The 12,488-nt window shown below is 51.9% G+C and overlaps 1 protein-coding gene across 2 annotated transcripts; it reads right to left on the bottom strand.

Annotated features, from left to right (window-relative positions):
• Positions 1 to 486: 486 nt before the first annotated feature.
• On the bottom strand, positions 487 to 9,849 carry ACKR3 (atypical chemokine receptor 3). Of its 2 annotated transcripts, none has more exons than XM_066189393.1 (2): positions 9,829 to 9,849; positions 487 to 2,102 (listed from the first exon to the last, which is right to left on the bottom strand). In XM_066189393.1, the coding sequence occupies exon 2, from the start codon at positions 2,073 to 2,075 to the stop codon at positions 981 to 983; it is 1,095 nt and encodes a 364-aa protein (XP_066045490.1). In that variant the 5' UTR covers positions 2,076 to 2,102; positions 9,829 to 9,849; the 3' UTR covers positions 487 to 980. The 2 variants fall into 2 exon arrangements, with proteins under 2 accessions (XP_066045490.1, XP_066045492.1); XM_066189395.1 differs by lacking the exon at positions 9,829 to 9,849 and adding an exon at positions 5,861 to 5,886.
• Between the last annotated feature and the right edge of the window lie 2,639 nt (positions 9,850 to 12,488).

Genomic DNA, 12,488 nt, shown 5'->3' with positions numbered 1-12,488 from the left:
GACTGATCTGTCTACTCCTGCACCAAAGGACAGAGGGTGGCCTTGAGATTCCTCCTTTTCGGCTATTTTTTTTTTCCTGAGGAGAAGGCTGGCAAGTCAAACCACTGGTAGGCACAGTTTTGGGTTTTTTTTCTCAGATCTTTATTTTACAAAAATAACTTACAAATAGAGACAACTCTCAGCAGTAAGATCACTCACTCTGTGCAGGAGGATACAGCCTGGTGAAGCAGGGGTGTAGGAGTTAAGGACTCTGACAATACTGTTAATTTTAACATGATGGCAGCTATATTACACTACATATATTTCATGCTCCAGCACGTGGGTGTGACACCACATAAAGCCATGGTCCGTAAAGTGTGCCAGCCAGGGAGGATGCTCCCAAGAGATCATTTCCATCCTATTTATCAGCATCCTCTTAGAGCCAAATGGCCACCTAACACACAGACTACAGCACTCTGGATACACTCATCAGCAATACACTTCAAATACATGATAAAAATATATTTAACTTTCAAAGACACTTGTATAAGGTACACCAAGAGGCAGAAAATAAAGTCTCGAGCTTTTAAATACAACACACACTATATATATATAAACATATACAAGGAGACAAGAGGGAATCAAGACGTGGAAGGAGAAGCTTATCCATGTTATCTATGGTACACAATGGCTTTGTCTGCTAGGAAGTCTTTCCATTTGCATAGCGTTGTTGAGGAGTCCACACTGGGCTAGGAGGAGAAAAGGTTTTCATTTTGGTACCACTTCCACTTTGCAACTGATCCTACTCTTAAATTACACTTTGTCCTCTCTCTTTTGTAGGCTGGAATTCATGCCCCGTTCATAACAAGCACACTGAAAGGAAGGGGTAAAAAAAAACAAACCAAACCAAAACAAAACAACAACAACAAAAAAAACCCCCATAACACACAAAAAACCACATCAGGTCAGAGAGTCAAGAAAGTTTCTTTCTGGGGTTGCAGTCATTTGGCATTTTGCTCCAGAGCTGAGTATTCTGCTTCTGACACTCTGGAGGCGTCAATGAGTTTAGTGAGGCCAGTTTTGGCAGAGTACTTGAAAATAAAGGCCTTCATGAGCTCGTATCTGTAGTTGCGGTTGATGAAGCTGTACAGGATGGGGTTGACACAGCAGTGGACTAGGGAGAAACACTGAGTGATGTGGAGGGTGGCGTAGAGGAAGTTCTCCATCTGACAGCTGAAGGGGATGAAATGAAGGCTGTAGAAGATGTCCAGCAGGACAGCCACGTGGTAGGGCAGCCAGCACACCAGGAACACCACGACGTAGGAGAAGATGATCTTCCCGTTGCTCTTCCGCTCCTGGTCACTGGAGGCAGAGATGCTCTTGGCGAGGAGGAAATAAAACACGGCGATGACGGGAAAGGGGATGAGGAAGCCCAGCACCACGGAGATGAGCTCCATGCCAATCAACCACTCCTTGAAGCTCTCTTCGGGGTAAACGGGCCTGCAGTAGGTCTCGTTGCTGGAGGAGACCGTCTTGAGGAAATAGGTATCCGGGAGGGAGGCGGAGAAGGCCAGGAGCCACACCAGGATGCAGATGCAGCGGCGGATGATCTTCTTCTTGCGGCTGCTGGAGTTGGTGAAATAGGCGACCGAGAGGTAGCGGTCCACGCTCATGCACGCCAGGAAGAAGATGCTGCTGTACAGGTTGATGGAAAATATCAGGTGAGTTATCTTGCACGTGATTTCCCCCATGTGCCACTGGTTGTGCTGGACGAGCGAGACGACCCACACGGGAAGGGTGATCACGACGCACAGGTCGGCGATGGCCAGGTTGAAGATGTACAGGTGGGTTTCATAGCCAGTCATTTTGGCCTGCAGGTTAACCCACACCACCACCGAGTTGGCCACCAGGCCTATGACGAAGATGAAGATGTAGAAAAAGGACAGAGTGTAGAGCAGAGCGCTCTTGTTGAGTGTGCCGGGGCATGTTGTTGCATCCACCGTGATGCACTCGCCGTTGTTGCACGTCCAGTTGATCTCCGTCAAGTTGGCCGTCTCCAGGAAATCCAGGATGGAAGTCAAGTCAAGCGCGCTCATGGTTGCTCAGATTGGACTTCAAACGACCTAAAGGCAAAACAGGATTGAAAGAAATGACGTAAATTACAGAGCTATTTCTGCTGCCGTGTCATACCGGGACGTGCTGCTTTAGTAACATCCCGCCCTTGCCAGGCGGCTTCCATTAGAGCATTCCGTGGAGTAAAACAACCAAGACACTTAGCACAACTCATCTGCCTGGCTAAAGAGGAGCAGCACCAGATTTTGGGTGATTTCTCCTTCTCTTCCAGCTCACATCTGACATCATCAGGTTGGCTATCGTCCCCGGGTGTGAAATCTGCAAAGTACACCGTGGCCAAATAAATGTCAGGCGACTAAATCTGTCTCCTCTGGCATAAATGATGGTCCTATCGCTTTCAGCAGGGGAATCTTTAAGCCATTTTATCTGCACTCCCTCAAGCACAGTAGAATTGATCTGGCTGATACACGGTACCGTAAAACATTTACCACAGGCTCTGGTCAGCATCTTGTCAAGCCCAGCTACAGCTGCATTAAGTAGAAGTAGGGAACTAAAGGGCTTTGTACCCCTATCCAAACTTAAATTGAAATTCTGCTCTGTCCTCCCTTTCCCCCCTATTCTATTTTACAAAGCATCCCCCGCATTTAACAATTATTACACAGCGTTGAGAAAAGAAAAAAACATCCGAGCTTGACTGCTGTGTAGCTCTGCTGAGCTTAAGTTTTCTTTTTAGAAGAGTGGTTTGATTTCAAAACACTCCCCCATCATGGTTGGCTCCACAACCGCCTCCTTTCCACCCTTTTGCTTTTCTACATCTGCTTTTGCTACCTCTTCAGTGCTTTCTTCTACCTGCAGGCAGTGGACAAAGCAACTTGTTAACTTCCTCACCAGCAGAAAGAAAAGACACATCAGACCTTAATGTCTCACACAAAACATCAACTGGGGCTGCTAATTGCCCTTGTGCTTTTGGTCCTGGGACCCTCACAGGACCCTCAGTACCACCCCCAGCCACAGGCCTGTGCCCTCCACGCTTCAACCAGGCCAGTTTTGGAGTGCAGAATCCAGCCAGAGTAAAGCTGCAGAGGTGGGTTTCCAAGGGCTGGATCCTTGTTCCCTCATGGCTTCACCTGAGCTGGACCATCAGGTCAGCCAGCCCACCCATGGACACATTCAGCATCCCCAGAAATGGTCACCTTGTTCTGCCCCATGACCACAGCCCCAGAAGGAGAGGGACCAGCTTGGGGGAAAGCCAGTGTGGCCAAGCGACCAGAAAGCAATAGGGGATCTCCAAATATCCCTGAGCCTGCCACAGGATCTCTTGGCAGGGTTTCCAGGAGCACAGAGGAGAGGTAAGCAGGGAAGAGTTCGGATGTGTTGAATATCCTCTTCTCACCCCCTCTCCCCAAAAACAGACCTTGGTTGACACAGCACCTTTCCTTCTCCATCTGCATAATTGGCTCTTCCCAAAGCTCCCACCCTCCTGCCTGTCAGGGACAGAGGCTACGGAAGAGAAGGGAGATAAGGGGGGAGATTACCCGAGAGGACTCAAGGCACTATTGTCCCAGCAGAGGGGAAGCTGGTGGCACTAACAATGAGGGGGACGTGCACACATTCAGGGGAGATCAAATCTCTCCACAAACAGGCCCAAATTGGCCCCGGGAGGAGATCTGGCCTATGGCTTTCATCCTGCTGGCCTGATGAAAGACGGAGCCGAGATTCAAACCAAATTAAGTATGGATTTTGCTAAAACACAGGCTAAGGAGGGAGCTGAGAGAGTGGCAGCTCTCCATCCTGCATTAGCCGGTCCTGTGCTCATCTCGGGAAAGCAGAGAGTGATTTAACCCACTCCATGCAGGGCAGAAGGGCTGATCCTCCCCCCGTGACACACAGGCCCCTCTAGAGCTGCCAGTACCACCCTGGAGCTGCAGGCAGCAGAGGTGGATGCATCCCCTGGATGTTCACTTCATCCCAGGGCTGCAAGTGGGACAGAGGATAGGGCTCCTGCCAGACCTCACCCAGGGCCACACTGCATCCCCAGCACAAACACTTTCCAAGCCTCTCACGGACAGGGAGAAGCAACACCATCCCCAAGTCCCTGTACCTCAACACCCTGCAGCAATTAAAGCAAACTCCCTAAAAGCCACAAAACTTCCAACTCTCTGGCACAGGCCACCAGCTCCTGATGGTATCTGGAGGCAGCAAGAGGAGCACAGCAGGAGGAACACCCGGCTACCCCTGACACCCCACAGAAGTAGCATGGGTGGGCCTGGGCTTCTCTGGAAAGGCACGGAGTCTAAAACAAGAGGAACAGGCTCACTCCACATCCCAACACCACAGTTCAGGACAGGACCGTGACCAGCCAGCACCAGCAAGCCTCCAGCACATACCTCGTGGAGAAGAAACTCAAACCTGGCAGAGGGGTGTCAGATTCCGACAGAGAGGCAGCGACAGGGCAGCAGAGAGCCCTTGAGGCTAGGGCTTACACCAGTGCTGGGGACACCACAATCCAGCTGCTGGCTCAAAGCCACCCTGGGGATGTTAAGGAGCACGAAGGATGCTCGGCCCGATCCCAGCCCGCCGAGAGCACGGCTGCTGCACACACGTGCATCCATCTGCCTGTGCCTTTCGCATCCCCAGCGCGGCAATAAAAACCCGAAACCCAGCCGGCCTCCCAGGCTCCAGGTCCCGCCGGGGAGGAGGGCTGTGCTCACAGATTACAGCCCCACAAACCGAGCTGTAGTCTGGGATTAGCTGCTGTAACCCGAGCTCTGACTCCCACCCAGATTAGCTGGGAGGTACCGGGGGAGGGGGGGAACCCACCAGACAAACTCAATAAAGCCATTCCGTGCTCCTAACAAAACACCTTCAGCGCTCTCTGCAGACAGCACAGCATCCGAAAAACTCGTGAAGGAAGCTGGAACTGGAATTTGTGTCCAAGACACTGCAAAACTCCTGCAGGCCAGCACCCCTTCACCTGGCAGGCACGTGTGCTGAGTCCATCCGCTGCTAGTTTACGGGAGTTAGGACATGAAGGAAAGGAGACGTACCCAAATTCCTGCTCCAGACACCCAGAGCTGTCCCTGGAGCTGATGCAGCCTGCAGGATTGCACCCTCCCCATCGCACCTCCTGCACAGGACCCGCTGCAGGCTTTGACAAAGTAAACAGGCATCAGCATCCCTGCCTAGGAGGGCAGCCCTGCACGGCACGGCAGCGTCCAAGCACTCGACAATTTGAGAAGTTTCCCAAAGCATCCCACAGCCCGCTCCTGCCCGCACTCAGACCTGCCTCTCGACTGCTCAGGGGTGTGGGCAAGCTGGGCTTTGCCTTTCCCCAAGGGAGAAGGAAATGAGCCATGCCAGGAAAAGTAAGGACTGCTGGGCCGGCTGTCACTCGCACGCCTTCACCTCTCCCGTGCCCTGGCTCCCCAGCGTGAGGAGGTGGCCACCACAAGAGGACACCCATGCACGCGAGGGGCTTTGCCAGACCGAGCCCGGCACATTCAAACTCTCCCGCAGTTCCGAGCTGAAGAAACAAACAACAACCGCGGGGGAAGGAGCGGAGCCGAGGATGGCACTTGGGCATGCAGGGGCACCCACAGGGCAGCGGTGACCTCTCCAAGCTCCCCCAGGCCCTCCCGCCACGGCAAATCCAGGCGGGGGCAACAAGAGGCTCCCCTCACCCGGTGCGAGCCCAGAGGGACGCGACGGAGCCGGGGGAGGCTGCGAGACCAAGCGGACCGGGCCGGCCGCCGTGTGACCCCCCGCGGGTCCCGCAGCCCCGGCGGGGCTCCCCCGCTGCTGCCCTTACCTCGGAGCCCGGCGGCAGCGCTGAGCAGCGAGCGAGCGCGGCCCCGCCGCCGCCGCCGCCGCTTTATATGGGCCGTGAGGGGAGCCCGCCTCCCGGGGGCGGCTCCGGCGGCCCGGCCCCGGCCCGGCCCCAGCCCGGCCCCGCAGCCCTTCAGCCCGGCCCCGGCACGGCCCCGCAGCCCTTCAGCCCGGCCCCGCAGCCCTTCAGCCCGGCCCCGGCACGGCCCCGCAGCCCTTCAGCCCGGCCCCGGCACGGCCCCGCAGCCCTTCAGCCCGGCCCCGGCACGGATCGGCCCAGCCCCGGCACGGCCCCGGCACGGCCCCGCAGCCCTTCAGCCCGGCCCCGGCTCGGATCGGCCCAGCCCCGGCACGGGCACGGCCCCGGCCCCGGCGGGTCTGCGGGTACGGGAGCGAGGGATGCGGGCACACGGGGTAGGAGAGGAGGTGATACCGGGACGGGAGGGGAGAGATAAGGAGGGGAGAAAAGGGGGGGAAAGGGAGGAGAAAGAGACAGGGAAAAGCGGGGGAAAGAGAGAGATGGAAGCGAGGGGAAGAGGGAAAATGAGAGGGAGAGAAAAAGAGAGAAATAGAGGGAGGAAATAGGAGAGAAAAAGAGGGGAAAGGAGAGAAAAAAAGAGGGAAAGGAGAGAAAAAGCAGAAGAGGAAAAAGGAGAAAAAGAGATGTAGAGGGAGGAAATAGGAAAGAAAAAGGGGGAAAGGGAGAGGAAAAAAAAGGGAAAGGAGAGAAAAAGCAGAAGAGGAAAAAGAAAAAGGAGAAAAAGAGAAATAGAGGGAGGAAATAGGCCAGAAAAAGAGGGAAAGGGAGAGAAAAAAGAGGGAAGATGAGAGAGAAAAAACAGAAAAGAGGAAAATGAAAACGGACAGAAAGGAGAAAAAGAGAAATAAAGAAAGGGAAAAAATGAGAGAAAAAGGAGGAAAAGAGAAAAATAGGGGGGGAAAAGGAAAAATGAGAAAAGGAGAGAGAAAAGAGAAAAATGGAAAAAAAGAGGACAGAAAAAGAAGAAAAAGGAAAGCAGAGAAAAGAGAAAGCAGAAAAGGGAGCAAAGAGAGAAAAAGTGAAAAAAGAGTAAAAGAAAGGAAAAAAAGAGGAAAAAGTGACAAAAGAGGAAATAGAGAAAAAAGGAGAGAAAAGAAAAAAAAAGAGAGAAAGAATACAGAAGAAGAGAGAAAATAGAGGAAACAGAGAGAGAAAAAATATTTTTTAAAGTGAAAAAGCAGAAAACAGATGTAAGAGGGAAAAAAAATAAACAGCATGTCTCTAGTTGTTTTCTCTTTTGATTTGTTTTTTCCCTGCCACAATAAAGCATTGAGGTAGACAAGGCAAGGGGAGGCAGCAGATCCTCACCTCCGCTCCCTCCCCAAGGGCGAGAAGAGCTAATGCCGAGGAAAAGCAACAAGAAGCCAGGGAGTCACTGACTCAAAGTGAAAATCCCCCTCCTTGCACGGCTCCTGAGCACAGGGAAGGTGAGGCAAAGGAGGGTCAGTCAGGCTGTGTCCCCCAGAGAAAATGCTGGGATCAGAGGTCCATCCACCTGCCGAGCCCTGCCAGCCCCCAGGGATCTCCACCAGGCTGCTCCCAAAACACCAGGTGAGCCAGAGCAGGGCTTGGCCCCCAAAGCCTCCTGCTGAGCCCACACCGACCTACAGCTCCTAAACCACCTCAGCACGGCTGAGCCACTGCCCAGCCAGCACACACAGCTTAGCTGACACCTTTGAACCACGGCGTTTTAGAAGATACAGGGCTGAAGTTTAGCCCTCGAACCTGCCCCCAGGAAACACGTATTTTGTTTCCCAAAAAAACACTTAATCCTATATCCACAGGTAATTCAAGGGGGAATGGCTTCAAACTGAAAGAGAGTAGGTTTAGATGGGATATTGGGAAAAAAAGTCTTGCCTGGGAGGGTGATGAGGCCCTGGCACAGAGAAGCTGTGGCTGCCCCTTCCCTGGAAGTGTTCCAGATTGGATTGCATGGGGCTTGGAGCAACCTGGAATTTTGGAAGGTGTCCCTGCCCATGGCAGGGGGTGGCACTGGATGAGCTTTGGGGTCCTTTCTGGTTTGGTCGTCAGGGAACAACAACAGAGGGATGAGTCTCCCACCATCCCATGGATGGAAAGGGTGGCATGTAAGGTGCCCCATCTCCCTTCCTGACCCCCACTCTCCCTGGATGAGGTCCTCCCAACTCCACAGCTGTCGGTGAGCAAAGTGTTGCAGCATCCACTTGAATTCCGAGCGCTTGCCCAAGTCCATGGGTGTTGGTGGGATTGAAGCACGGTGATGTCAGAGAGCGACAGGATTAGGTTTAAAAATAAGCATGGACTGAAGAACTTGGCTAAATCAGGCTCTGAAAATCCTAGGGAAAAAAAAAACCCAACCAAACAAAAAACTAAACCCAAACAAAACTAAAGGCACTCTAGTGGCACTCTGGTCACTTGGCCAAAAAAGCAAGTGGAGTGGTTTTGCCTTGCTCAGTGTGCCAGAAAATAACCCCCAAAAGTGCAAAGTCTTCCACAGCTCTCCAAAAATACCAGCCAGCACCTGGAACCACAAAGCTGTTGGATGTCCAGAAGTCACAGACAACCTCCCCTCTCCTGCATTTTGCCAAGGGCAGAGCCCTTGCTGCCCTCTCCAGGTTCCTCCTTTCAGGTATCATTTTAAAGGGAGCACGTTCCTCACAGGCGAGCCAGGGCCAATTCCCTCTTCATTACAAAAACTAGATTTTGCTTGGTGTTCAGGCATTAAAAATCTGCCCGACACAAAACCACCTCCCTAGAAGAAAGCAAGCAGAGATGGGAACCTCAGATAAAATCAGCAGAAGGTCAAGCTGCTGCCTGCTTGCCATGATTAATTGGTATCTGCCACCAATCCAAGCAGGTGATCCAAGAGATGTGATTGCAGATTGCAGTTGCTGTGGCCAGCAACTCCTTGGAGATGCAGCTGTCCAGGTGATCCATCACTCACTGAAATGAGACAGGTTGGGAGAACTGGGATTGTTCAGCCTGGAAAACAGAATGTTCTGGGGAGATCTTAAAGCACCTTCCAGTTCCTGAAGGGATTCCAAGAGAGCTGAAGAGGGGCTTTGGACAAGGGGAAATAGCTTCCCTCTGCCAGGGGGCAGGGTTAGATGGGATATTGGGAAGAAATCCTTCCCTGTGAGGGTGGGCAGGCGCTGGCACAGGGTGCCCAGAGAAGCTGTGGCTGCCTCTGGATCCCTGGAAGTGTCCAAGGTCAGGTTGGAGGCGGATCGGAGCAACCTGGGATAGTGGAAGGTGTCCCTGCCCATGGCAGGGGTGGAATGGAATAATCTCTAAGGTCCCTTCCAAGTCAAACCATTTTATGATTTAGAAAAGCAAAGCTCTGCAGTTTTCACCCAGCTATGGAGGAATCTGTGGCAATATGTCAGTGTTGGGCAAAACGTAGCACTGAAAGCCAGATCATTATTTAACTGCTTAGGCTTGTATTTATATTTTGTTTAACTGCCTGAACTACAGCAATATGTTCTCTTTTTTTTTTCTCCAAAAGCACAAGTTTTTACTAATGGGGGTAGGGGAGAGGAAAAATCCTGAATTTCTCCCAGTCCTCACAGGCTTTCCCTATTGACTTTGGGAATACAGGCTGAAAGCACCCTCCCTTTCTCTTAAGGCTTCCCTTCCCAGCTGGGAGGCAGATGGAAGCTGACACCCAGCCCTGCTTACTCAAATCAACAGAGAAATTAAAAATAAAAAGTAAAAAACTCAAGTTGGCAGCTTCGAGTGCTGGGAAGACACGGGTTTGGGAGCAAGAGAGAAGGCCAAGAAGGCAAAGTGCAGATTGTATTGGGTGGGGGAGCATTTTGATTGCACAGCAAGCAATAGAATGGGACAAAGGGAAACATTTCTCCAATTGCACAAGGGAGGGTTTGCGTGCAGCCTCACGCACAGAGAGCGGTGCCAGGAGCACAAACACCCACCCGGCCAGGACAAAGCTCGGGACAGCCCTGGAGGAAGGCAGGCTGTGATCCATGGGGGTCCGAAGGTGAAGCCGAGCTTCCTGCGGGATGAAGACGCAGCGCCCGCTTCCTCCCTCTGCCAAAGACAGCCAGTCCTCTGTCCTCTCCCGTCACGTTCCTCGCTGCATCGCTGGGATGACGGACGGATGGGTGGATGGAGGAACGAGCCCCTGCGCTAACAAAAGGAATAAATAAATGACTGCATCAGGAGTCACCTCTGAAACGGCAGCAGAACGGAAACGAGCGGCGCATTTCCAGCAGGCAGTGCTGCCCGGCTTCACTTCCCCTAGCAGCAGGGAACAATCAGGTCATTTAATGCCAAACCGTGCCTCCAGCAGCGTCAGCAGCCTCAGGGAAGCCCCAGGGCTGCTCTCCTGTCCAGCTCCGTCGTGTCCAGTCTGGAACAGACGCACGATGAGGAAAGCAAGGGGAAGAGAGCAGGGAGACGCAGCCTCCTCCCACTGCAGGGCAGGAAAGGTCCTTGTGCTCATGGGGAGCTCCAGGAAATCAGAGTCCTCCTCTGCACAGGGATGGAGTGAGCCAGAGGTGCCCCAAGCTGAGGAAGCTGCTCAGGGGCTGGGAAAGCCAGTTCTAGAGAAACTGAGGCAGAAAGAAGCTGACCTCTTAAAAGTGGAGGAAAAAGGAAGAGAAATGCACGGAGAGGCTGCCAGGGCAACCACAACCCCTCCTAGGGCAAGGCTCCTGCTTCCCCTAGCCTAGCCTAAACCACTAAACCAAGCAATAAAAGAGAAATCACAGCTCAGGACTTCCCTTCCTCCTCCACACCACCCACCTGTTAGTTCAAAGGTTCATGAGATATTGTATTTTTATTGCAAAAAGCCGTTCGGGGGCTTGTTTCCCTCTCTGCTGCAACTCTAAGGCTGCACTTTAAGCTTCAGCACCACAACAATAAGGACCAACTTGAAGAGGAAGATTTTCCAGCGTAAAGCTGAGCTTCTTGGGCTGTCACAGGCCTCCAGCATCTGTTTGAGGCAGCACACACTGAAAGCTTTGTGAAAAGCTGCCGGGAAGGATCTGTGTTTTCCAGGCCCTGACCAGCCCGGGGACGCTGCCGCCAGCTCTTGCCTCCTGACAAATGACAGTGAGAAGCTCTGATTCAGAGAGACAAGTCAAAGCACACGGTGCTTCACGTGGCCTTCTTCAGCTGGGCCACCCAGGCTTTTAACCATTCTCTGGCTTTGTCCACCCAAAGACACAATCACAGAATCCTTTAGGTTGGAAAACACTTCAGAGATCATTGCGTCCAACCTGTGACCGATCCCCACCTTGTCACCCAGCCCAGAGCATGGAATGCCACATCCAAGCATTCCCTAGATACCCCCAGGGATGAAGGACAGAGAGACACGGCAGGAGAAAGGTTGAAAGTCTTGTCCACCTGCATGGCAGGGCATTTTCTGTCAATCCCAGCACGCTTTCCCAAAGGCAAGCAATACTACGGCAACAATTCCAGCAGGATCCGCTGAGGAAAGGGCTGGCAGAGCAATCAATTTGCTATTTTCAATGCAATGAGAGCTTTCAGGAGAAATCAATTGGTGATGGAATTAGGAATATGACCTGTGTAGCCAGTAATTATAGAAGATGGGTCTCCCCTTCACAGTTCATTTCCATCTTACCCTTTCCACTAAATAAAGGTGTTAGCAATGGATGTTATTTGCTGCTTCATAATCTGCTGTCAGAGGCATTACTGCCATTTATTTGAGAGCGTGCCAGAATGTGACCACGAGGAGGATAACGTCAAACCCTGAGCCAGAAATCCTGCCTGGAGCAGCTAAGCAGGCAGCAGAGGAGATTTTTTCAGAGACATTGATTTTTACATAAACATTATTCAAAAACTTCTCCTGTCCTCACAGCGCACTCTCAGATTAGCAGTGAGACGTGAACATGGCAAGGGTAGGTTTTGACAGGAGCCATGCTATGGAAATCTGCATCAGCAGCAAGTGGCAGGCTGGGGACAGAGAGAGGAAAGCAAGGAGCTGGAATTAGGATGATGGGACCCCCCCCACCTTCGCTTGCTTCCATGGGAAAGAGCCCTGCTAGGTATAAAACAACTAAATGTTACAGGCCGGTAAGAAATAAAAAATTCATTAAATCATAAATCTTTTGGAAAGGGGATCTACTGGGGAGATTATATTCACTTCTCATGAACATATTAATTCAACGGTGGCATATCATATTGTTCTCTGCAGGGGAAAAAAGACATATTGTTTTAAAGTCTGATATTTAGAGCAGTCCTTGAGGAAGGAAAGCAAATATAATCTTGGCAAGGAAAACCGAGTGCATGAGCACCGAGGAAGGGACATTAAACGCAGTGCCCAAGTCCCAGCTGCTGAAAGTCAGCGTGGTTTGACTGCAGTTCTTGGAGCTAAGCCCATGCATGGGAGCTGAGAGTGAAGGTCACCTCCATTTAGCCACGACTCCTTGAAAATGTTAAGTGAACACAAAGGGTAATTTTTTACTGTGAACAGTCACTGTTTGCCCACCAGCAAATAGGTGAGAAGACAAAGACATTTCATTTTGCTGCCTTCATTTGACGTTTGATGGTTGGGAACTGTCTGGTCATCTCCTTCTGGATTGCTTCTGGCTCAGCAGTGGGAATTGCC

Source organism: Chamaea fasciata, unplaced genomic scaffold (genome assembly GCF_029207755.1).
Source record: "Chamaea fasciata isolate MVZ Bird 193981 ecotype frontalis unplaced genomic scaffold, bChaFas1.0.hap1 SCAF_8, whole genome shotgun sequence".
In the NCBI taxonomy this organism is placed as follows: Eukaryota; Metazoa; Chordata; class Aves; order Passeriformes; family Sylviidae; genus Chamaea; species Chamaea fasciata.
This window is presented reverse-complemented; position numbering and strand designations above follow the sequence as displayed.

Bases quoted from the DNA above. Each gene is read 5' to 3' on its own strand.
- ACKR3 (XM_066189393.1), bottom strand. From the start codon at position 2,075: ATGAGCGCGCTTGACTTGACTTCCATCCTGGATTTCCTGGAGACGGCC.